This window comes from Lonchura striata, chromosome 18 (assembly GCF_046129695.1).
Source record: "Lonchura striata isolate bLonStr1 chromosome 18, bLonStr1.mat, whole genome shotgun sequence".
Taxonomy (NCBI): Eukaryota; Metazoa; Chordata; class Aves; order Passeriformes; family Estrildidae; genus Lonchura; species Lonchura striata.
The window spans coordinates 3,203,987-3,228,413 of NC_134620.1; the positions used below are offsets into that span (position 1 = coordinate 3,203,987).

The 24,427-nt window shown below is 56.0% G+C and overlaps 1 protein-coding gene across 1 annotated transcript in view; it reads left to right on the plus strand.

Moving 5' to 3' along the window:
• The first annotated feature begins 2,402 nt into the window (after nucleotides 1-2,402).
• The window catches only part of NOS1 (nitric oxide synthase 1), a 66,504-nt gene continuing 44,479 nt past the window's right edge, over nucleotides 2,403-24,427 (plus strand). The window contains exons 1-2 of the mRNA XM_031506259.2: nucleotides 2,403-2,462; nucleotides 13,057-14,171. Coding sequence (XP_031362119.2) covers nucleotides 13,435-14,171 — 737 coding nt within the window. The 5' untranslated portion in view covers nucleotides 2,403-2,462; nucleotides 13,057-13,434. The remainder of the gene's footprint in view (nucleotides 2,463-13,056; nucleotides 14,172-24,427) is intronic.

The following is a 24,427-nucleotide window of genomic DNA, read 5'->3' on the forward strand; positions in this document are numbered from 1 at the left end:
AGGGGCGGGGAGGCGGCTCTTCCTCTCCCGAGCAGTTTTGGGGGATAACTTCCCAGGCAGCGCCGCCTGAATTGGCTCCCAGCTCTGGGAAAGGGGAAAGCAACTTCCATGGACGAGGCTGGCCGGGCAGGGCTGGGGATGGGGGGCTCCTCCAGGGCTGGGGGCTGCTCTCTGGGGCTGCCCAGGGCGGGCGAGGCGGGGTGACAGGGACACGTTCCCTGGGGAGGAATGCTGTCCCCAGACGCTTCTTGCTGGAGGGAGGAAGGCGCAGCCTTTGCTGTCACAGCGGGAGCTGTGCGGGGAAGGGGTCAGTGGTGCGGCTGGGCTGGGGAGGGTCTCGCTCCACCTTCTCCATTCGCCGCCCAACCTCTGCCTCCTCAGTTGTTTATGAGCCTCCAAGCCTTCCCTGCCCTTCCCGGCTGACTCACGGCTTCCAGCTGGAGGGAAAGGCTACCTGGGGCTCCTCCCTGGCGCAGGGGGAGCACAGGACATGTGCAGGCCGCCGGCTCCCTGCCCACAGGGACACTTTGCTCCCGGCCCACGCGGATCTCGGGGCAGCAGCAAAGCTCCGGGTGATCCCAAAACGAGCGTGGTGCCACCCAGATTCCCGTGGGGAGGGAAGTGCTGCCGGGCCCCGGGAGAATGCGGCCCAGGGATGAGCGGAACTCTGTTCCCGGGATCCTGGGCCGGTTCTCGGGCCGGGATCCCGGCGCGGGTGGAGGGTGGCAGGGCTGGACTTCCAAAGGCGCGTCCCGGAGCGGCACAGGGAGCTCTGCTCCCCTGGATCAGGGCTGTGCTTCCTCTGGTGGATCTGCCTCGCTGGCAGGAGGAGCAGGAGGGGCTGGTGGCCGTGTGTTGGGGTGGCTTTGGCAGTGCAGAGTCCCCTCAAACAGGTGACATCACAGCCACCAGCCCTGCGTGAGCCTGCGTCTGCCTGCACCCCTGGCCAAGGAAAGCTGCTCCAGCCCACAGAGCCCTGCAGCTCTAAGGCTCCAAGCTGTGAGTCCTGCAAGGAGAAGGGTTTGGACTTTTCCCGGCCCGGGCTGAGCTGCCCATCGCCAGCCCGTGCCCGGGTCACGCAGTCCTTTGTCACCGGTGTGTGCCCGCGGCTCCCCGCGCGGGGCAGCGCGCCCTGGCCGGTGGATGGGAGCAGATGTCCTTGCTCTGAGATGAGTCCTCCTGGCTCTAAACAGGCAGAATCACGTTTCCCTTAGCCCCAGACAGTGTTACAGCCTGATCTCTGCCAGGAGGGGCGGAACGGGGGAGGCAGCCCCGATTCCGCTGCTGCATTTGCCCGTCCTCTCCGCCTCTCCACCTCTGCACGGCTCCCGGTGTGGCGGGCAGGAGCGGGGCTGCTCCGCTCCCCTTCGCTGCGGGAAGTTCTGTAATTGAGCCGCCTGCTGCGCCGCGCGTTGTTTGCCTGCCTCCGGTGAGGCACCGGCGCTGCCGGGCACCCGCGGGCTGGGCGCCTTCCCCGGGCTCGGGACACCTCTCCCTGCTCCGCTGGGAGCTGCCTCCTGGCCTTGCAGCAGGCTGGGAGCAGGTGAAGCTCCCAGCCCTGCCCGAGAGCCCGCTGGGTTTATATAATATTATATATCTCTAATTGTGTGTTTGTTGTTGCCATGGGAATGAGCACAATCGCAAAGGCTGGAGACGGATGTCAAGCCTGGGTCCGCTCCGGGCCGCGCTGGGGGCAGATGAAGAGTCAGGAGGGGAAATGGGGTGAGGAGAGCCTTTGTTCCCTGGCCCGGGGGCAGCCCGGGGGCGGCTCCGGCAGATGAGGCGCGGGGCTGTCCCGCCTGGATCCCGGCTGGGAGCACCGGGAGCTCTCGGAGGAGCGGCGGTGTTTGCCCCGGGCACCGAGCGGGCACGGGCGGCTTCCGCTGGCAGCGGGAGAGAGGGATTTTCTGCAGCACAACCCGCCTGGGAACAGGAATGCGGGGGCTGCAGCAGGGCTGGGCAGGCACCCGGGGAGCACTCAGCCCCTCCGATGCCCCCCGGGGCAGGCAGAGCCCCCCACTCGCCCGGGGCAGGCTGAGTCAGGCCCGCGGGGGATGAAGCGGAGCTTCCAGGCAACAAGTGGGGGCCGGGGGGTGTCTCTGAGCTCTTTAATTGGTGGGGGAGTTGGGGGGGGGTGGGCGATGCTCCCCGGCAAGGGGAGGGAGGGGGGAGAAAAGCCACGCTGGAAATGAGGTTATATAAAAGATGTATGATTTGGAGAGCGGAGTGTCTCCTAATGAGGGCTGCACCGGCTCGCTCCACACCCATAAAAACCCTGGTTGGACGTCAAAGCGGATTCGTTTCGGTGATGCTGGGATAAAGGGGCGCAGCCAGGACTGGCTCCCCCCTGCCAGCCCAGCCGAGCCCAGCGCCGCGCCGGGCTCCGTCCCCGCCGAGCCGCCGGGAGGGATGCGGGGCCGGCCGCGGGGCCGGGGCCGGGCACGGCTCCTCTCCGCCGCACGGTAGGTGCCCCCCAGTCCCGCACCGGGCGCCGCTTCTCCGGGAAACTTTGCCGGGGCTGCGGGACCGTGCGCCCCGTCAGAAGCGCCGCCGGCTCCGGGCACCGGGGCCGCGCCGTGGCCGTGGCCGTGGGAAGGGGAGGCGGCGGCGGGACCCCAGCGCTGCCCGTGCGGGCAGCCGGGCTCTGCGGAGCGGGACACGCGTGGGACGTGCCCGGGGAAAGTCGCTTTGCTGCTGCGGGTGGTCCCGCCGAGACGCGGCTCCCGCTGGCCCCCCAGCCCCGGGACACGCTGCGGGGTGTCCCCCCCGTCCCTCCGCACCCCGCAAAGTTCCTGCAGCGCCTCCGAGCCCGGCGGCTGCGGGAAGGAGCCTCCTCCCCCGCAGCCCAGGCTGGGATGGGGCAGCGGGGGAGGCCCGGGCCGGGGCAGGGCAGGCGGGCCGGGCGGAGGGCAGCGAGCCCGGCACAGGCGGCGAACGGAGCCGGGCGGGCGGGGGCCGGGCGCCATCGGTGCGGGGAGCGGACCGGCCGAAGCGGGGTTAGCGGGGGCGTTTTTGGGGAGAGCAGGGGGGCAGTTTCCGCAGAATGTCAGCCTGCCGAGGAAGGGCAGTTTTCCCTGGGCATGCCGTCTCCCGGGAGAAGGCGGTTTCGGGAGGCGGGGGCATTGTCCCGGGTGCAGCGCCGTTGTCCCGGGGGGATGAGCTGAGGCGATCCCGCCTCGCCGGAGCTGTCCCGGGTGCTGAACTCGGCGGAGCGCCGGGGCTCCCGAGCCTCCGCACCCCGACGGGGAGGGCTCGGGATTGCGGGAGATGCCAGCGAGCCCCGTGCTGGGGTGGGGAGTGGCCCACGCCAGGTCCTGCCCTCGCTGTTTGCCCTGTCCCTGGGATGTCCCGGCTGTCCCCAGGGTGTCCTCGCTGTCCCCGGAGCTCTGGGGTGGATCTCCCATGCAGCCCGGGGTGGGGAGGACACTCCCCAGTGCGGCTCCAGCCCTCGGGATGTCCTGTTGGGGGCTGGCTCCTGTCCTTTAGGGAGAACGGGGGTTCAGCCCGGATCGTTCCCCTTTCCTCTGCCCACCGAGGACCTCGCAGGTCCCTGTGGATGAGCCGGGAATGCAGGCGGGGGCTGTTGCCGCAGAGATCGGAGGGGATGAGCCCTGCTTGCCCTGCTGCTGCCTCGGCTGGGCTGGCAGCCGAAAGCTTTTGGTTCTTAGTGGCAAAGCAGAGGGGAAAAGAGCTCTTGGTGCGGGCACATCTGGAACATCTGGTGCCGGGCTGCCCCGTCCAGCCGCGGCTCCCTGCCCCGCTCGCTGAGCGCCCGCAGCCCAGGTGCGGACATTTTCTCCCGACGCTCCCAAGTTCTGACTGTCGGGAGGAAATTCTGGCAGGAGACTTGCCAGCGATCTGCCGAGTCCTCGAGGAGCGCATCCGCCTCTCGCTGAGATGGAGGGGAAGTGTCTCCTTCCTTCTTTCTTTCCTTCCGTCCTTCCCGGGGGAGCAGGGGCTGTCTGGCACGGGGGACAGGGCAGATCGCAGGGGCAGCTGCAGCAGCAGGGGGTTTGGCTTCTTCAAACACCAGCTCCTCTTCCTCACCCACATTCCCAAGTGCCAGCGGCTCTGGCAGACGGGAATCTACAGGGAGGATCACAGAGAAGCTGCAGGGAGGCTTTGGGAGCAGGGAGGGAATCACTCTCCCTGGAATTTCTACCTGCACCTTTTGCTGCTTCTCGTTTTCTGCTCAAGGTCTCAGTGGGGAAGCCTTATTTAAAGAATTTAGGTTTGCATCAGCAATTTCCTCCTCCCTCTCTTTTCTCCCAGCTTGTATTTCCCAGAATATTTCCTTAAGGACGCCACAAACTCAGGCACAGACGCTGCAGTTTGAAATGTTTGCAAACAAACTCCGGGTGCGGAGTCTCTTCCCCCGCAGCCGTGGGGTTGGAGGGGGCATTTTCCTGCTCAGGTACCCGCCCTGGGAGAAGCATCACACCCCCTCTGGAGCCCGGGAAAGGGACAATTCCTCGTGCCCTTTTGGGTTCTGCTTATTCCCCCTGCCAGCGCCACAACTGTGAGCGAGAGGCCATCTTAGGCGGAGGGGTTTGGGCTGAATCCTCCTTGGAATCCTCGCTTGGAATGAACGCTGCGTGCCTGCTCCCGGGGAGGGCTTGGTCCTCCCTCGCCCTCGGGGGCCGTTTTGGCCCTGTCAGATTTTTTTTCCCCCTTCCCTGCTTTGCTTGTGTATTTTGTCTTTTCCATTTCAGTGGTGTGTCTGTACAAAGGCTTAGGAAAACTGCCAGATTCCCTAAATCAGTGCCTGAAAACAACTATTTTTAGTAACTGATAAGTCACATGAGCTCAGCTCGCATAGATTAGCATTTACCTTTCCCGAGGAACGAGGATATTGTTTGATACTTGTTGATACCATCAATTTTCCCCTAAAGAAACCCAACCCCGATAACGAGGGGCCGGGCTGGAGAGGCGGCTCCGAGCGGAGCTCTGATGCCTTTGTTCTACTCCCACTGCTCCGATCCTATCTGTGCGTTAAATCGAATCTATAGATGCAATCTGATCCTTCCAAAAATAAATGTATTGTGTCCCGAAGAGGCCTGTGAGCCGCGGTCTGGCTGAGGCTGGATAAATCATGCTCGTTGCAAATGAGTCCTGATGGGCTGGGTGTGATAAGGGACCCGGCGTTGTCACCGTCCCTGCGGGATCTGGCTCGGGATGTGGCTGTGGGAAGCCCAGATGTCACCAGGAGGGTGGCACCAGGATGGCTCTGCGTGTGCAGCGTGGAAAGCCGGAGGTTCTGTGTGTGTCCCTACAGAAACGAGGGCAATGATGCCAAGGAAACGCTTTCCATGGCTTCTCCTCTCCGTGACAATCCCGAAATGCTTAACGAGATTTGGCAATGCCCTTCTAGGGCAGGCTCGTCTTAATCCCATTTTCCAGAGTTTCAGGCTTACGTTTCCAGACGTGCCGGAACGTGCGGCTCTTCCTCGCTCCCAGGGGAGGGGAGCTCGGTGCTCTCCCAGCAGGGATTATCCTTCATCCCCACCAGGCAGCAAAATGGAGCATCCCTGCCACATCTGGGATATGAGGGCTCCGAGCTGGCCCTGGGGTCTGTGAGGAGCAGGGGCTTGGGGATCCAAAATCCTCTCCTCTGGCAGAGGAAAAGCTGGTTTAGGATGGGGGCTGGGGCTGCTTCAGCTTCCAGAGGGAAGGGCAAAACCCCTGGGATCTTTGGGGTCCATTTCCATTCCTCTCCCACACGCACTCCTGAGATTTTGCCACATCCATGTTCAGGGATGCTGGAGGGGTGAGGATGATGAGGCTGGTGCTGCTCCCAAGGAGCAGCCTCTGTCCCACCGGCAGCACCTCCAGCAAATCCAGGAGGCAGAAAAATCCCACATCATCTCCCACCTGAGTCCTGCTGGAATTAGAGTCAGAGCCCTTGTAGGACAAGGAACACGTCCCCGGAGGGCCCTGGAGAACTTTGCCACCGTTGTTGGTACTATGGCAACAAGTGCTAATGCAAAGCATGGACAGAAACTCGGGGGAACAAATTATCCTCAATTTTCCTCTGGCACGTCCCTGAGGATGCCAGGGCGAGCAGGGCCTGAGCTCTGCCTCGGCTCCACATGTCGGATTCATCCGTGGGGAAGGGAGGAATCCTAATCCTGTTGGAGAGGGGTGCTGGCAGCGCTCAGGAGATCCCAGAGCTGTGTCAGGGGCACAATTTCACTGGGGGCTCATGTCACGAGGAGCCAGATCTCTTGACCATTTGAAACAGGGACACGAGTCCCTCCTTAGAAAACCAGAGCAAAGAGGATTTATTGGAAAATTTAATGCCAGGAAGGAGGATTTTGGGGTGTCAGCAGCAAAGGAGGGGATGTGAGGGGCTGAAAAGGACCAGGAGTTTGTTCCTGGATGGACTCGGAGCTGGGAGCTCCAAGCCTGACGTTATTGATGCTGGCTGGCAGCTCCCGAGCTATTACAGCTCCAGCCAACCTGCTGCGATTTTTAAATTTTCTTTTTCTTTTGTTTTTCCTAAATGGAGCCCCAATTCCCCTCTCATGCTGCGATTGGACCGCCAGACCATCCATCAAGTGGCATTTTCTCATTTATTTCCTCCCTACCTATTTTGTCTTCCAGGACAAAGTGGCGGAGTGTTAACACCGCTCCAATTTGTCACACTGGAGTCACTGGTGTAATTCCAAGCCTCTCAGAAAATTGATGGTGGCAGAATTGAGGTTTTACAGATGGGCCAAGCCCTAATAAGAGCATCAGTTTGAGATGGGGCGAGCGGCAGAATTGACGCTTTTATCTAAATTCTGTTGGAGCCACACACCGCAGGCGCCGGGGAAATATTGGAGGAAACAGCAAAAGAGGAATGGCAGGCGTGGTACAGAAATCTGCTCAGTTCTGAACTCCAAATTGCAACAAAACCCTGCTTCTGGCAGCTACGGAAAAAGGGGGATTTTGTCAACACAGTTGTCTTGGCAACATTAAAATGCATTTCGTGCGCTCTGCTCGGGTTGTGTCGGGTGGGGTGAACGGGAGGGGGGTGAGGGGCTCCAGTAAATTGCAGGAAAGTTTTGGGGTGGCTCTGCCTCCTCCAGCATTGTTGTTCCACAATCAGGAGTGTGCAGGACACCGGTCTGAGCGGGATGGGATAGGATCAGATCAGGAAAAAATGGAATATTTGTGTTGGAAGGGAACTGCAATGATATTTTAACTGCCTGGACATTCCAGGGGCTGTTGTGCCAGCAGGACCCGGCTTTCCTTGGCTGCTTCATTCCCTGGGGAGGGGATGGACACCAAACCAAGTGCCAGGAGCTGGATAAATGTGCAGATCAGGGCTCTGGGGCAGATTTAGCCCAACATGAGCAAACAGTTGTGGTTTGTTTTCCAGGAAACAACCCCTGATTAGAGGCAGACGAGCCCTCTTGGGGCCTGGCCATGGATTTATTTCTATCAGAAGCAAGGATTTATCTGATTAACTGCCCTTCCTGCAGGAACAGGGATGTTCTGGGTGCCACGGGGAGGTGAGGGGGTCTCCAGGGGGGAGCCTGTGGCATTCCATCCCTTTGGCAGTGCCCTTGCAGAGCCTGCTGGTGCCAGCTCAGGCCAGCGGGCACTGACTGGCACCAGGGCACTGTACAGATGGCAAAGTGCCTCGTTCCAGTCACTCCTGGTGGAAATCAGGTTTATTGGGGGCAAAGGCAAGGTGGAATAATGATTGCCAACCGGAATGGCTGGGAATTGAGCCGGGAATGGGGAGGGAGAAGCGGAGCCGTCGTTTGGGTTTGGAGGGAAAAGGTCTCGCCCTTCCTGGGGGGATTTTGGGAAGGCTGAGGGGAGGTGGGTGCTTAGAGCTGGAGGTGATGCCTGGAACAGAGGCTAGACAGATCAAAAAGAATAAAGGAGGTGTTTATTAAAGGCCTTCAGAGGATGCACCTTGGGCAGTGCAAAAGTCTCACAGAGGCTGCACCCAAGATGGATGATGGCTACAAGTTTCTCAGACTGATTTCAGTTTGGTCTATTTGCATATCAGAGGTTAATTGTGCAATTATAGCTTCAGGTTATGAAGTCACGTTCCCCTAGTTTCCTCCACCCCAATTCATTTTATTTATACTTTTTGGACCTGAGGCTGTGTTGATGACCTTGGTTCTCAGGCCTGGAGGAATTGTTCTGTCTGCCCAAAATGTGAAGAGAGCTAACTAACACTCTTTACCCAGTTCCGAGTTATACACTAACTCTGTGCAGTGCAGGATCTGAAAGATGTAAATGCTAAAACTTAAGACATCAGAGGAACGTTTTAAAGGCCGTGCACAAGGACACCCTGGGCAGGGATGGAGCGTGGAACTGCTGGCAGCAGCGAGCTGCCTGCCAGGGAATCACTTGAACATTCCCTTTTCAGAGGCACGGCCACTCCAGTTTCCAGGAACTGTGCATATGTTGCATCCCAGCGCTCCTCACCCCATCCGCCGATGCTCCGTGGGTCGTAAAAATTAAATGGGCATAAATCCATCAGCGCCAGGGCTCCTCCTTGAGTGCTATAAATCCCATGAAAGCTAATTAAAGAGGACAATGGTGCCCATTTCAAGCTGGCACAGGGATGTAGAGCATCCCTGTGCCAGCTTGAAATGGGCACCATTGTCCTTGGGAAAACAGGGCTCCAAATGGGTTTGTGAGGCCGAGGGGCTGGCGTTGAGCACGGCTCCTGCCTGGCACCTGAGGAGATTGTGTTAAAGCTCCCAAGATTGATTTCTCCTCTGCTTTGCCTTGGAAATCAAATCATCCCATGAAGGTTTGTGCCGGAGTTTGTTCTTGGAATGTTATCTGGCAGCTCAGGGAGCTTCTGGTGGCGTTGGTTTGTTGAGGCTTCGCTGCTCTTCCCTGAAAGCCTCCGAATTTGGGGAGTTCCCAGGGGTTGCTGTTGGGATCAGGGTTAAGGCTTGCCCCTCTGCAGGGTTTGTTGCTCTCCTGTAGTTTGGGTTGGGTTTATGCTTTGGGGAAGGGCAGGGAAACTGAGGCAGGAGTGAGGTGGAACCATCTGTGGAGGTTTATTCCAGCAGGGTTTATTCCTGACAGGGAGCTAAGCCTGGATTTGCTGCTGGATTTTTCATCTCCTGGTTGTCTTTTGGGGTGAAATAAGTATCCCTACCCTGGTGAAACCCCTTCCTCCTCTCACTGGTTTAAGGAGTTAGACCTGACACCTCCAGTAGCTTTTAAATGTCTGACCTGGCTCTGGGGTCCCTAAATCAGAGTCCTCGTGGTGCTGGGAGGGGGAGATGGAAATCTGTGGGCTCCCAGAGCTCAGCACAGCTCAGCCACCCACAGGGTTGAGCTGCTTGGGCTCCATCTGGAGCGTGTCCCCCCTGGAATCAGACCTGGGACACCCCCAAGGTGGGACAGGACAGCCCTGACCCTCCTGGGGGAGTTTTCCAAGCCCTCCCGGTGTCTCCTGCCTCCCTGAACTCCTCCCTCTCCCTCCTGTCTCCACTCTGAGTTTGTGCAAGGCTTCCCAGCTGGAAAATAATCGGACTCAATGATCTTTAGGATTATTTTCCAACTTAAATGATGCCATGATTCTGTGAAAATCCTTATCCAACTATTCCCTAGAGGAGCAGGAAGCTGAGGGGCTTAGGGCCTATCTGTCTTCCCTCTCCGTGCCTGTCATTCTCCTTTCTGGCTCTTTTCTGACCTTCCTGACTCTGAGGAGCAGCAGAAAAAAAGGAGAAATCTCTGGATGGGTGTTGAGGTATCACTTAAAATCTATTTGTTTTTTCTCTCATCCTTTTTGTAAGGAACGCTGAGGTGTTGGTGGGTTTGGGGGCAGGGAACAAGGAGCACCTAGAAATGCCAGCGTTCCATGGGGTTGCAGGATGAGGCTGAACGCACACACAAATTACAAGCTTTGCCATGGAAATTGCTGGAAATTATCCCGGTGGGAGAAGAGTGAGGGATTAAACACCGGGGTTCCTCAGCTCTTTCCAGCGAGCTCAGCAAGTCCCACTTCAGGTCGAGCAGGGCTGAAGGACATCCACGGTCCCCTCCAGCTGTGCAACATCTGCCCGTGCCAGCAGCTGGGAGCGGCTGGCAGGGACCGGGAGCCGTGCCAGGAGGTGCCCACGGTGGCTTTGCCCGCCGAGACGGGCACGATGCACACAGAGCCTGCCCGGAGGAGCCCCGAGAGAGCAGCAGGGCTGGCTCCTCGCAGGGCGCTGCCGTCCCCGGCTGCCGGGGTGTTGGAATCTGAGCTATTGATGATCCTGAGGTTGTAGAAAGTCTCTGTCTGTCAGCCCCGCTGCCAAAGCAGAAGCCATCATTGGCCTGTGCTGGTTTCCAGGTTGTTTATTCTGTTTATCTCTCACATGTTCTGCTGCCCTGCCCAGCTCTGTCCTGCAGGGCAGCGTGTGGGGCTCTGCCCTCAGTGGGATGTGACAAACATTCAATACCAGAAACTCCCTGGGCTGCATTTACAAGAACGTGCCAAGATCTGTCACCTACGTTGGACAGTGTGTCCCCAGCCTGAACCAACAGAAAAATGCCAACACCACAGTGAGACATGGAGGGCATGAAGGAGGAGAAAAAGGACAAGGCACACCCAATTTCCTCCATCTTGTCCCCTTTGGACCCCTCATCTAGAATCCTAAAATTTTACTTTTGCACCTGTGCCACACTTAATTATTACTGATATCAAACACTCAGAGCTGGTAATTGATCCTGTAAGATTGAAAACTCTTTTGCATGGACAGAGATCACAGCCAGTGTCTCTGGGGGCTCTGTCCAGGGGGGTTCCTGACCCCTGCCAGGGTCCCAGTCTTGCCAGGGCAGCCAGAGGGAAGCCCTGGATTCCCACACCAGGGCACTCCAGCTGCTTCTGAAGCCACCTGTGTCCCCACGAGGCTCGCTGGGATGGGTTTGGTGTCACTCAGCGCTGGACTCGGGGTGACGGTCACCTTGAGTGGAGTCAGGAAAATCAGATCCGGGCAGGGAGAAGGAAGCGGCTCCTGCGGTTCCCAAAGAGTCCGGGAAAGCGGGGTCGGGATGGAGGGGTGGGGGGGAAGGAAAGGGGCAGGACCTGTCGGGTAGAAGCGAATTCCTGCCTCCCTCCATCCTCCCCGAAACTGGAACCTTCCCTGTCCTGCTCTGCTGCCCGAGCCCCGGGAGGTGGCACAGCCCATGCCGGGGTCCTGATCCAGTGTCATTTGCAGGAAGTAACCTGGCAATTAGGGCATTAATTAGCCCTTGAGGATGTGACCCAGTGGTATTTAACCCTTTGCAAGCTGCTGCTGCTGCTCTGCAGGGCCGAGTCACGGCAGGGGAAGGGCCACAGGGGTTAAACCCATCGGTTTGGGTTATGGATCTCTAATTATTTTATCCCTAATTCGCTGCTAGAAAGCCCAGCCTGGGGTCAGCAGCGTTCCTCACATGGGGATTAACGTGCCCAAGCGGTGCTGGTGTCCCTGCCCTGCTCCTCGGATCCCTCTTTGTCCCATCCGGGGGCTGGAGGGAGCTCCCGGCAGAGGGGGGCTGGAGGTGCCAATGCTGCCCTAAATATGGGGAGAGAGAAGATTGTTTGCCTTGCCATGGCAGTGCTTCCAGCAGAACAAGTGCCCTCTGTTCTCTGCCTAAAACTCCGATTTTAAACAAGAAAAGAAGATGCTGGCTCGATGCGAAGTGTCAGGGCACGGTCCTGGAGAGAAACGTTCTCCAGAGCATCTGAGAAACGCGAGGGGAGCGCGGGGAGGCTTTGGGAGCAGAAGTGACAGAAGCCAAGCGTGCCTTGTAAGGACAAGGGTCCCATCAGGAGCCGATGGGCTGTGACTCCCCGAACCCTGCGAGGGCTTTTCCAGGCACGGGGCTGCCCCGAGGGCGGGATGAGCTCCGCGGTGCCCTCCTGGCGATGCTTTCCCCCCGCTGAAGCAGCTGCTGCGGGAGCAGGGTGGCAGGGCTGGGCTCGGGGGAGGGCGAGCATCGCCTCCTTCTCCCCGTGCCAGGCTGGAAATATGGGCAGAAGAGGAGCTGAGCGGTGATCCCTGCAGCCAGCCTCAAAAGCAGTTGCTTCTAAGGCTTCCAAAACATTTTGGAAGTGTTTTCCTAACTCGGGGGAAGGGGAGCTCAGCGGCCTCTTCTGTTCCCTCGTCGTGCTGGTGGCTGCAGCTCCTGAGCCACCTCGCAGTGACAGCACCTCCGGAACGGGTTTCCTCTCGGGCAGGGCTGCCCGTCCCCTGCCTGGTTCTCCCCCAGCAGGTTGTGGGATGCTCTGGAGAGGGGATCCTGAGGCGGCAGGAGCCACGGCCGAGCCCCGCGGGGTGTGCGAGGCTTGCAGGGTGGGCAGAGCAGGCAGCGCCCCAGCCGGGCTGCCCTGCCGAACTCTGCCCTGCTCAAATCTGCCCTGCCCAACTCTGCTCTGCCCAAATCTGCCCTGCCCAGCTCTGCCCTGCCCAATTCTGCCCTTCCCAGCGCTTCCCTGCCCAGCACTGCCCTGCCCAATTCTGCCCTGCCGAACTCTGCCCTGCTCAAATCTGCCCTGCCCAACTCTGCTCTGCCCAAATCTGCCCTGCCCAACTCTGCCTTTCCCAGCTCTGCCCTGCCCAATTCTGCCCTTCCCAGCGCTTCCCTGCCCAATTCTGCCCTGCCCAATTCTGCCCTGCCCAGCTCTGCCCTGCCCAATTCTGCCCTGCCCAGCTCTGCCCTTCCCAGCTCTGCCCTGCCCAATTCTGCCCTGCCCAGCTCTGCCCTTCCCAGCTCTGCCCTGCCCAATTCTGCCCTGCCCAGGGCTTCCCTGCCCAATTCTGCTCTGCCCAGCTCTGCCCTTCCCAGCTCTGCCCTGCCCAGCGCTGCCCTGCCAGGGCTCCCCGCTCCCCCCGCAGCCCCCGCCGAGCAGATGGTGCCGATTTTCGCAGGGGGAGCTGGAGGGAACAAAGCCCGGAGCGCTGCGAGGCTGCAGCCTGGCTCCCAAACGCAGCCCGGGGCGGGGGGTGACATCTGTGGGGACGGGGTGCCTGCGGCGTGCCCAGCGCCGTGCTCAGCAGGCACTTGCGCCTGCCCTGCCTCACTCATCTCCCTCCTTTGTTGGTTTTCCCTCTTTTCCAGATAAAGCAGCCCGCGCACGGTCGGCGGGGATGCCGGTGAAGCCAGCGGGCTGCCTGCCCCTCTGTGCCCGGCGCGGCACCAGCGGCTGACCGTGAGCTGCAATGTTTCCCACCGCCGGCGATGCCCAGCCCTGCTCCTAGCCTGGCTTCCCGGGGCTGACATTCCCGGTTTTCTGCTGCTCGGAGGGCAGTGCCACTGAGCATGCCGCAGGGAGCCCCTCGGCAGCCCAAGGCCAGGGGAGCTCTCCAGTGAGTCCAGCTCCTCAAAGGCAGAGTTGCCTCTTCCCAGCCCGGCTTCGGGAGGCGCCTCGGACAGCGAATTCCCCTGCGCCCAGCGGGTGTTGAGGTCCTGGAGAGCGGGCCGGAGGAGGGGGCTGCCATGGAAGAGAATGTGTTCAGCGTGCAGCAGATCCAGCCCAACGTCATCTCGGTGAGGCTCTTCAAGCGCAAGGTGGGCGGCCTCGGCTTCCTGGTGAAGGAGCGCGTCAGCAAACCGCCCGTCATCATCTCGGACCTGATCCGGGGCGGGGCTGCCGAGCAGAGTGGCCTCATCCAGGCCGGGGACATCATTTTAGCCGTCAATGGCAGGCCCCTGGTGGACATGAGCTATGAGACGGCGCTGGAGATCCTGAGGAGCATCGCCTCCGAGACCTACGTGGTGCTCATCCTGCGCGGCCCCGAGGGCTTCACCACTCACCTGGAGACCACTTTCACGGGCGACGGGACGCCCAAAACCGTCCGTGTCACCAGACCCCTGTGCCCGGCCCCGAAGGCGGTTGACTTGTCCAACCCAAGCGTTCCCAGCAAAGAGCAGCCACCGCCAGCAGCCATGGGATCGCTGTGGAGCAGGGAACCGGGGAAGGAGGTGGAGCCCATGGTCCACGTTAACGGCGTCGTTCCCGGCAACAAAGGGCCGGATGCCGGCAAGGACAAGGACAAGGACAAGGACAAGGACGGGACTGGTGGTCACTCCTGCCTCAATGGTGGCATGGAAGACAATGAGCTGCTCAAAGAAATCGAGCCCGTCCTGGACCTGCTGAAGAGCAGCAGTAAGGACAGCGGTGGAGATGCGCCCTCCAAGGTAGAGACACGCGATATAGAAGTCCAGGTGGACTGGTAGGTCACTAAATACATTTTTTACCTTTGGTGGAACGTGCTGGTTTTGGCTCCCCGAGGTGTCGGTGAGCGCCTCTCCACAGCAGGGTGGAGATGGAGAGGAAGGGATGAAAAAAAAGGGGGAAGTGGTCAGTGATGGGAAGATGAGAAATTGGGAGAAGATTGTGGAAGAAGGATGTAAGCGTGGGAAATCAGGGAGATCGGGAATAACGTCTCATGGAAAGCTGAGCTGTGTGATGTGGTGGATCACAGGCTGGGCTGGGCTAAATCTCTGCTGGTGTTCTCAGTTCCATTTGTTTAAAGTTGAAGCAAAATCCCGTGCCTCATTTTCCCCACCTGCCAAAAAACGCCCGTGGTATTCTTGTCCTTGTGGTCCTGCTTTAGACTCTCTGGTTGAAATCCACTTTAGTAGGAGAGGAGTCAGGAAGGTTGGACCAACAGGGCATGGTGCTTCCCAGGAGAAATGAGCTTCCAAACCTTTTGGGAGAGGGGAGGAGAGCCCCAGCCCAGCTCCATCTGAAGTGGAGCGGGAGCAGCCTGGTGGGAAAGGGGGAGATGTTTTCTATCGACAGCTCGGGATGGCCAATCCTTGTGGAAGTGCCAGGATGGATCTGCCCCTGCTCCTAGCGAGCCAGATCACGATTTCAGGACTTGTGTGCATGGCTGGGGATGTGAACAATGATTGTCCCACGTCCTGTTGAGGAGGGGGAGGTGGGACAGCTCCCGGTTTTCCTCAGCGTTTCCCCGAGCTGCAGCACACCGCTCTGGAGCCGGGGCAGCTCCCCGGGGCCCTCCCTGATTCCAGAGCTGCCGTTTGTAGCTGGGTTTTTTCATCCCATCTCCCTCTCCTCCTGGCCGTTCATTAACACTGTTAGGTTGCCTTTCCCTGTTGCTTTTCCCCAGGTCCCCGAACACTTTTTAGCAGTGTCAAGTGCTGCAGCGGGTCGTGGCTGCCCTCGCTTATCGACTGGCTGGAACAGCCCCGAGGGTTTGCTGGAGCTGCACCTCTGTGGCTCGGCCACGGAAAGAGCTGTAATTCCAAGTTCTCTGTAATTTCAGGTTCTCTTGCTGTAGACACTTCTCAGGAAGAGGAAAACATTGTGTTAATGTTTCTTTATCAGAAACAAGAGAGGAAAGCCACAGCGGGGTCCCCTCCATGGGCTCCCAGCCAAGGCTGAGCTCCCGCTCACTCGCTCCCCAATCCCACCCACACCCTCTGTGTTTTCCACCTTCCTTGTTTTATTTTCAGTTGTTTTCATGTCGTTCTTGCTCTCCCAATTTATTCCTGTTTCCTGTGGAGGACACGGTACTCAAAGCTTGTTAGGCTGCTCACACTGAGTCAGAGGGAAAAAATATCTGCTGGGCTTGGTGCTGGTGTCTGGGTGTCCTTCCTGCCACCCCCTCCCCGGCACAGCCCCTCTCCAGGTCTTCTTCACCTGGTAATTGCTGGGATTTGGAAAATTTGGACATTTTCTGTGCAATGGGAAGTGATTTAACCCCCCGAGCTCAGGATGCTCTCCAAAAGCCTCTCTGGGCTCTGCATGAATTAATCCCATCCTGGAAGAGCCTGGTTTAAGAACTGAGACATTGAAAGGGTCAGGACTGGTTACAAAATGTGCAGGGGGGCTTCAAAATCCCCTCTGGTTTAGCTCAGGGACCTGGGGGTCACTGTCCAGCAAAGCCCCCAGAGGACACAATCCCAAACACTGGGATTGAACCTGGGCAGCCTCACCCTTCCAACCATGTCCCCCATCCCACCGGCTGCAGGATCTCCAAGGAAATTTTGCTCCAGCCATGGGGAGGGAGGAAAAACATGATTCTACTCTGAGGAGCTCTTTTATTCAGAGGTTAAACAGAAATGCTTTGATTTCACTTAAACTAAAGGATCTTGAAGTAGCAAAGCAGAGACTTCACCAAAATCTCGGTTTTTTGTTTTCAATAGCCAAACTAAAAAAAAAAAAAAAAAAAAAAAAAAAAAAAAAAAAAAAAATTGTAATCTCTATACCTTGGGGATGAAAATCCACTTTTTGGTCAAATTCTCTTGCTTGATGAAAAGCTGCAGCCTGGCCCTTGTGGAAGGATTCATTGTGAGGGAGAAGACCCATGCTGGAGCAGAGTTGAAAGATTCAGTGCAGGGAGAAGCTGCCAGGAGCTGCTGTGCAGGGCAAAGGGCATTTCCATGGGATTGGGCTGGGGATGATTCATCTCCTCGGCTCAGCTCACAGAGCCGGGGCATCCTGAAGGTCTCCTGCACTCCAAGTTTTCTTGGGTGGCAGCAGAAGTGCAGGAAGGTCAGGGAATAATGGGGAGTGGATAGCTGGGCAGAGTGTTGGTTGATGCCAAGGAAATGCCAAAAAAGCCCCAGTATGTCGGAATCTGAGCTATTGATGATCCCGAGGTTGTAGAAAGTCTCTGTCTGTCAGCCCCGCTGCCAAAGCAGAAGCCATCATTGGTCTGTGCTGGTTTCCAGGTTGTTTATTCTGTTGATCTCTCACATGTTCTGCTGCCCTGCCCAGCTCTGTCCTGCAGGGCAGCGTGTGGGGCTCTGCCCTCAGTGGGATGTGACAAACATTAAATACCAGAAACTCCCTGGGCTGGATTTACAAGAACGTGCCAATATCTGTCACCTACGTTGGACAGTGTGTCCCCAGCCTGAACCAACAGAAAAATGCCAACACCACAGTGAGACATGGAGGGCATGAAGAAGGAGAAAAAGGACAAGGCACACCCAATTTCCTCCATCTTGTCCCCTTTGCACCCCTCATCTCGAATCCTAAAATTTTACTTTTGCACCTGTGCCACACTTAATTATTACTCATATCAAACACTCAGAGCTGGTAATTGATCCTGTAAGATTGAAAACTCTTTTCCATGGCCAGAGATCACAGCCAGTGTCTCTGGGGGCTCTGTCCAGGGGGGTTCCTGACCCCTACCAGGGTCCCAGGGCAGCCAGAGGGAAGCTCTGGGTTCCCACACCAGTGAGCCTTATCAGATGGATGCAGCTCATCCCTGACTTCTCCAGGCAGGAACAGCGCAGGAATTGAGCTCTACTCACACCCAGGAGGGTGCAAAACCTGGCTCAAGGTTGAGCTGGACACCTCCAGCCTGGCCTGTTTGGCTGTGATCCAGCTGGAGATGATGGATTTGGGATTTGGGATGGATGCTGTCCTGTCCCCTCTTTCCTGGTGCTGACCTTCCCAGCCCGGGGCGCTTTGTCGGAGCCGATCCCACTCATGGAGCTGTTCCCAGGGCAAAGGGATTGGCACAAGGCTGAGCTTGCCCACAGGGAGCCAAAAACCTCTTGCTCAAGATGGGCTTTGGCAAAAACAATTCAAACTACACCTGGTGCTTTGGGCTTCCAGCTCCTCTCTCCAGAGTTACTTCCAAGGAAAGCTGGAAGGGAGCCACAAGAAAAATGGAGAGGGACTTCTAACAGGAGCATGGAGGGACAGGATAAGGAAATGGATTCAAAATGGGCAGGGTTAGGTGGGATATTGGGAATTGGGAATTGTTCCCTGGGAGGGTGGGCAGGCCCTGGCACAGGGTGCCCAGAGCAGCTGGGGCTGCCCCTGGATCCCTGGAAATATCCAAGGCCAGGCTGGGTGGGTTTTGGAGCAGCCTGGGACAGTGGAAGATGTCCCTGCCCATGGCAGGGGGTGGCACTGGATGTCCTTTAAGATCTTTTCCAATCCATCCTCTGGTTGATTGATTGGTTGATTGATTGACCCTAAATTTGCTTTGGGGACACAATCAGTTCCTCCCCATCCCCTGGGTCTGCATTCCCCAGGGAAATTCTCCTTGCTGGCTTCTCCTCCCACCGTGTGCCCTCGGGGTGGTCCATGACCAGGCTCAGGCCATCTGCAGTCAGAAAAGGGAGCAAGATGTGGGGCTCAAGGTATGATGAGAGCTGGCATTTCTGCCACGAGGCTCACCGTGGGCTAGGAAGCAAAAATAGAGTTTGATTCACTCCCTGCCGGCGAGCCCAGGTCTGTTTTTCCCTCAGAGCTCTGGGGAGATTGTCAGGTCCCATCTTCTCTCCTTCTTCCCCCCCTCCCCACTGAGTTGCCAGGGTTTATTTTCCTTCCCAGGTCTCTTCCCTGACATGAGCAGCATGATGGAAACATGGCATTTTCAGTCCAAGCAGCAGCCCCGAGAGAGAGAGAGAGGTGTGCTGAGAGCAGAATTCAGTTCAGGAAACATTTCAAGGTTTCAGGCTCCAGCTTGCCTTGGAACAAACCCCATCATTTTACAGTTCCTGAAGAGAAAATTCTCTTCCTCCCACTGTCCTCAGGACTGCCAAAATCTCTTTGTGTTGCTCAAAACATTTCATTTGCCGTTCTGATCTGTCTTCATTCTTCTGCACTTGGACGCAAAACTTTAAAACCTCAGAAAGGAGACGGTTCCCTGGAATTTCCACGTTTGGGCCATTCTAGAAATGGATGCAGGGAGCTCTGGCAGGGAATATCCTTCCCCTGCTCCCCTGGCCGAGCCTTCTTCCTCATCACTCTACTCCATCACTGCTCCAGAGAGGCATTTTGTGCCTGGAAACCACATATTCCACCCAAATATATCCCATATTCCCCCCAGATATAGCCCATATTGCCCCCAAATATATCACATATTCCCTCCAAATATATCCCATATTCCCGCCCAAATATATTCCATATTGTCCCCAAATATATCCCATATTGCCCCAAATATACCCCACATTGTCCCTAAATATATCCCATATTGTCCCCAAATATATACCATATTCCCACCAAATATATCCCACATTCCCCAAAATATATTCCATATTCCTCCCAAATATATCCCATATTGTCCCCAAATATATCCCACATTCCCCCAAATATATCCTATATTTCCCCCAAATATAACCCATATTCTTCCCAAACATATCCCATATTCTGCCTAAACATATCCCATATTCTGCCCAAATATATCCCATATTCTGCCCAAATATATCCCATACTCCTCCCAAATATACCCCATATTCCAGCCAATTAAATCCTGTATTCCCCCAAATATATCCCATATTCCACCCAAATTTATCCAGTATTGCTCCCAAATATATCTTGTATTCCACCCAAATATATCCCATATTGCCCTAAATACACCTCATATTCCACCCAATTAAGTCTTGCATTCCCCCAAATGTATCCCATATTTCCCCCAAATGTATCCTGTATGTCCCCAAATATATCCCATATTGCCCCAAATATATCCCTTATTTCCCCCAAATGTATTCCATATTGCCCCAAATGTATCCCATATTTCCCCCAAATGTATCCCGTATTTCCCCCAAATGTATCCCTTATTTCCCCCAAATGTATCCCATATTTCTCCCAAATATATCCCATATTCTTCGTAAATATATCCCATACTCCTCCTGAAATACCCCATATTCTGCCCAATTAAATACTACATTCCCCCAAATGTATCCCATATTCCCCTATTATATCCCATATTGTCCCCAAATATATGCTGTATTTCCCCCAAATATATCCCCTATTCCACCCAATATATTCTACATTCCAGCCAAATATACCCCATATTTCCCCCAAATGTATCCCGTATTTCCCCCAAATGTATCTCATATTTCCCTCACATATATCCCATATTTCCCCCAATATATCCCGTATTTCCCCCAAATGTATCCCATATTTCCCCCAAATGTATCTCATATTTCCCCCAAATATATCCCATATTTCCCCCAATATATCCCATATTTCCCCCAAATGTATCCTGTATTCCCCCCAAATGTATCCCATATTTCCCCCAATATATCCCGTATTTCCCTCACATATATCCCATATTTCCCCCAATATATCCCATATTTCCCCCAAATGTATCCTGTATTCCCCCCAAATGTATCCCATATTTCCCCCAATAATCCCGTATTTCCCTCACATATATCCCATATTTCCCCCAATGTATCCCATATTTCCCCCCAATGTATCCCACATGGCCCCAAGTCCATCCCCTATGGCAGCCCGCCCGAGCTCCATTATCCCTGTGCAGGGATCCCTGCTTGGCTCACGCTGCAGTTCCCACCGTCCCTGCTGCCTCTCCAGGGAGCGCATCCCAGATCCTTCCTCCAAATTCCCACCTCCTTCCTGAGCTCTGCTCCATCCCCTGTGCCCTGCAAATCCCTTCTCCTGCCCCATCCCTCTCCCTCTGCTCTCGTCCAGACCTTGCTGAACCACCCAGCCTGTGACCAACTGCCCCAGGGAAAAAAATTAAATAAATTAAATTAGGGAATTTTGATTCCTGAGGATGCCTGCCGCTCTGCAATGTGGCTTTCCATGGGGCAAAAGAAAGGTGAGGCAAGAGCTGCTTATCCCAGCCCCAAGCACTGGAAGGAGGAGCACTGCAAGTGCAGCCATTCCCGAGGAAAAATCAGGGAATGAGGTAAAAAGAAGGAATTTCTCTCCTGAGGCGTGAGCTTCCCACGCAGCCCCAGGCTCAGGTTTTCCAGGAGAAGGAAGGAGCCGGTCCCTGGTCACAGCACAGGGTGATGTTATGAGTGTCACCAGAGCTGTCACCCGAGGTGTGGGCACTGCCATCCTCGTCATCCATCCAGACTGGGGTGGCAGCAGCCAGGGCTGCCTCTGCTCCCTGCCTGGGAAGTCGGAGAGATCCTTCTGCCAAGGAAATTCAAAGGAGACGAGTGACAAACTGATAAACTTCCCCTTCGCTCTTTTTTTCCCCCCCTTTAATTTCTTTTTGGAAAAGCTTTGGAGAAATTTCTGAAAGGGCTGTCTCAGCAACTTCCCTTCTGCTTCATCACTCAGAGCACTGCAACATCATCAAATTAGTCAAAAGAAAACAGTGGTGCCTCTCATTTCTCCAAACAGCCAGATGCTCTTTCCAAGGGGAGGCAGCATCCCAGGCTCTGCCCGGCACCAGTGGGGGAGGGCAGGATTCCTCTTTCCTTTTTAAGGTATCAAATTTGGCTTTCAGAACAGAAAAAAACCCCAGACAGGGTTTTGGATCTCTCCGGATCCAAGAGATCTGGCCAAGGGTGTGTGATGGATCTGGGAGTGGTCAGAGAGGGATGCCTGGATCCTGGATCTGGCTTTTGGGAGGGTTCATCCAACCAATGGCCTCCACCTTCAGCATTGCTTCCAGTTCCTCAAAAACATTGAAGTGGGGATTAAAAACATCTCATGGAATGGTTTGGGTTTGAAGGGACCTTAAAGCTCATCCTGTTCCACCCCTGCCATGTGCAGGGACACCTTCCACTGTCCCAGGCTGCTCCAAGCCCCAGTGTCCAACCTGGCCTGGAGTTCTCCCAAAAGAGAAGCCAGCTCCTCTCATCCCTGGGGATGTCCAGCCTGGCTCCCTCGAGAGATCTGTGTCCCCCCAGTGCCCACCAGAATGACTTTTGATTTGATTTTGATAAAATCCTTTTGGGAGCATTACCCAGGGGCTGGGCTCGGGCACAGAGCTGTCCCCTCATCCTCCTCGAGCTGTGACATCCTCACAGGTCACCCTGTGCCTCTGGGGGCTGCAGCAGCCTCAGCTAGGGAGCAAAATAACTCATCCCAAAAATCCTCTTCCTGTCCCAGCTCGCAAACAAGGCGAGGGCAGGAAATATTTGTGAAATGAAGCAATTGATGCTTTTTATTTTTATTCCCCCATCTGTGCTCGGACTGGGGTGAGGCTCTGGCTGCTCTGAATGGGCTTTTCTCTCCCTGCCTCTCTCCAAAAAGACAGAGCCGGATCCAGGCTCAGGGCAGCCAGGCACAGCACCAGGAACACCCCCAGGTCACTCTGGTGGCTTTGACACGGCCACACTTGGCTGTGCTTTCAGCAGGGTCAGCCCCTCAGTGCCGTGCTCAGGCAGCCGTAAATCCATCGGGAAGAGAAGCACGAATCCCGCTCCTGCAGGCATGCAAGGGAGGTGGAGCATCAAGGTAATTCCCACCTGTCTGTGGGAGTCCAGAGCTTCCCTCTGGCTGCCCTGGGACCCTGGCAGGGGTCAGGAACACCCCTGGACAGAGCCCCCAGAGACACTGGCTGTGATCTCTGGCCATGGAAAAGAGTTTTCAATCTTACAGGATCAATTACCAGCTCTGAGGGTTTGATATCATTAATAATTAAGTGTGGCACGGGTGCAAAAGTAAAATTTTAGGATTCTAGATGAGGGGTCCAAAGGGGACAAGACAGAAGAAATTGGGTGTGCCTTGTCCTTTTTCTCCTTCTTCATGCCCTCCATGTCTCACTGTGGTGTTGGCATTTTTCTGTTGGTTCAGGCTGGGGACACACTGTCCAACGTAGGTGACAGATATTGGCACGTTCTTGTAAATCCAGCCCAGGGAGTTTCTGGTATTTAATGTTTGTCACATCCCACTGAGGGCAGAGCCCCACACGCTGCCCTGCAGGACAGAGCTGGGCAGGGCAGCAGAACATGTGAGAGATAAACAGAATAAACAACCTGGAAACCAGCACAGACCAATTGTGGCTTCTGCTTTGGCAGCGGGGCTGACAGACAGAGACTTTCTACAACCTCGGGATCATCAATAGCTCAGATTCCGACACCTCTCCCTCAGCACGGGGCACCTCGCTGTCAGGTGCTGCTCAAGGCCAAGGAATGGGAGCAATCCCTGCACCAGGAGGACCTGGAAATCCCAAACCACCCAAATTAATCCCCAGTTTCATTGGACATCTGGGTTTTCTCCAGCTGCCAACATTTATGGCTTTGCTGATGAAATCCCACAGGGAGATTCCACAGTGAGATCCCAGAATGAGATCCCAGAATGAGATCCCACACGGATCCCACAGTGAGACCACAGAATTAGATCCCACAGTGAGATCCCACAGTGAGATCCCACACGGATCCCACAGTGAGATCCCACAGTGAGATCCCACAATGAGATCCCACACGGATCCCACAGTGAGATCCCACAATGAGATCCCACACGGATCCTACAGTGAGATCACAGAATTAGATCCCACAGTGAGATCCCACAGTGAAATCCTACACGGATCCCACAGTGAGATCCCACAATGAGATCCCACAATGAGATCCCACACTGATCCCACACTGAGGTCCCACATTCCGCGGGCTCCAGCTGCTGCCGTTGGGTGGATCCCTCTCCAGGCTCCTCTCCTGCTGGCACGGGCCCTGCAGACCCTTCTCAGGTACCTTTTGGTGGTGCCTGTGGCATCTCTGGCTGATCCCAAACTTCTCCTGGAGAGGCCCCGTGGTTTTCCAGCGGGTTCCTTCTGTGAAGTCCCAAGTTCGGAGATCCAAGGGATCCCTTCCTTATGGATTCAGTGCTTCTGCCTGGATTTTGGGCCCGATGTGAGGAGCAGCTGGGGCTTGTCTGCTGGTGGAGGTGACTTCAGGAGCTCGGTGCCCCTGTGCTGACCTGGCTTGGTGTCCCCGTTGGATTAGGCCCTTTCCTGACCAGAAATGGGGCAACCGAGAGGTGTTTTAAAGTCTTTCATTCCGTTTTCAGTCTCATGAGAAGGGTGAGGCAATACAGATGTTATAATTCACACCATCACAATCAGAAGCTGATTATTTCCTAATTACAAAACACTGTAAGTGTTTCTGGGCCTATCAGCTTTAGCCACACCATCTGTAGATGCCTTAATGCCAATCATCATAAGTCTTAATACAATGTATTTTCACAGTTCCATTTCTCCAAAGTATCCAGTCTTGTTTGCAAGGCCAGCTTTGAAGCTTGTTTCTAGCTCCATTTCTCTCCCAACAATATCTGTCCTATTCCATGGCATTTCTAAGTCAGCATTTCTTATCTCAAGATTTGCACACAGTGTGGGCCTCCTGTCAGGCTTGGAGAATTGTCCACAAATCCATTTCTAACACATCTCCTGGCAGGATGGATCAGGGCAGGAGGGCAGGGATGTGCAGGCCTGGGAATGAGCTCTGCAGAGATTGAGCAGCTGGGCCTGGCTCCGAGGGGACAGCCGGGCTGGCTGTGTGTCCATCCTGCTGGTTCCCTGCCTGCTGGAGTCACTGGGAGGGAGGCAGAGCCCTCTGGGATGGCACAGAGGGGTTGTGTGGCTCGTGGCTGACCCTGTCCCCAGGATCCCTGTGGATCCCTGTGGATTTTGGGATCCGTGTGGATCCCCACCCCCTGCAGCAGAGTTTGGGATCTGTTGCCTTTGGCTGAGGGTGGGGTTTCTTACAAGCTGTGTTTTATCTGATTGAAACCCTTTCACTTTTATCTGATTGAAGCCCTTTCACATCCTCCCAGGAGCCAGGTCACCAGGGAACAGCTTTC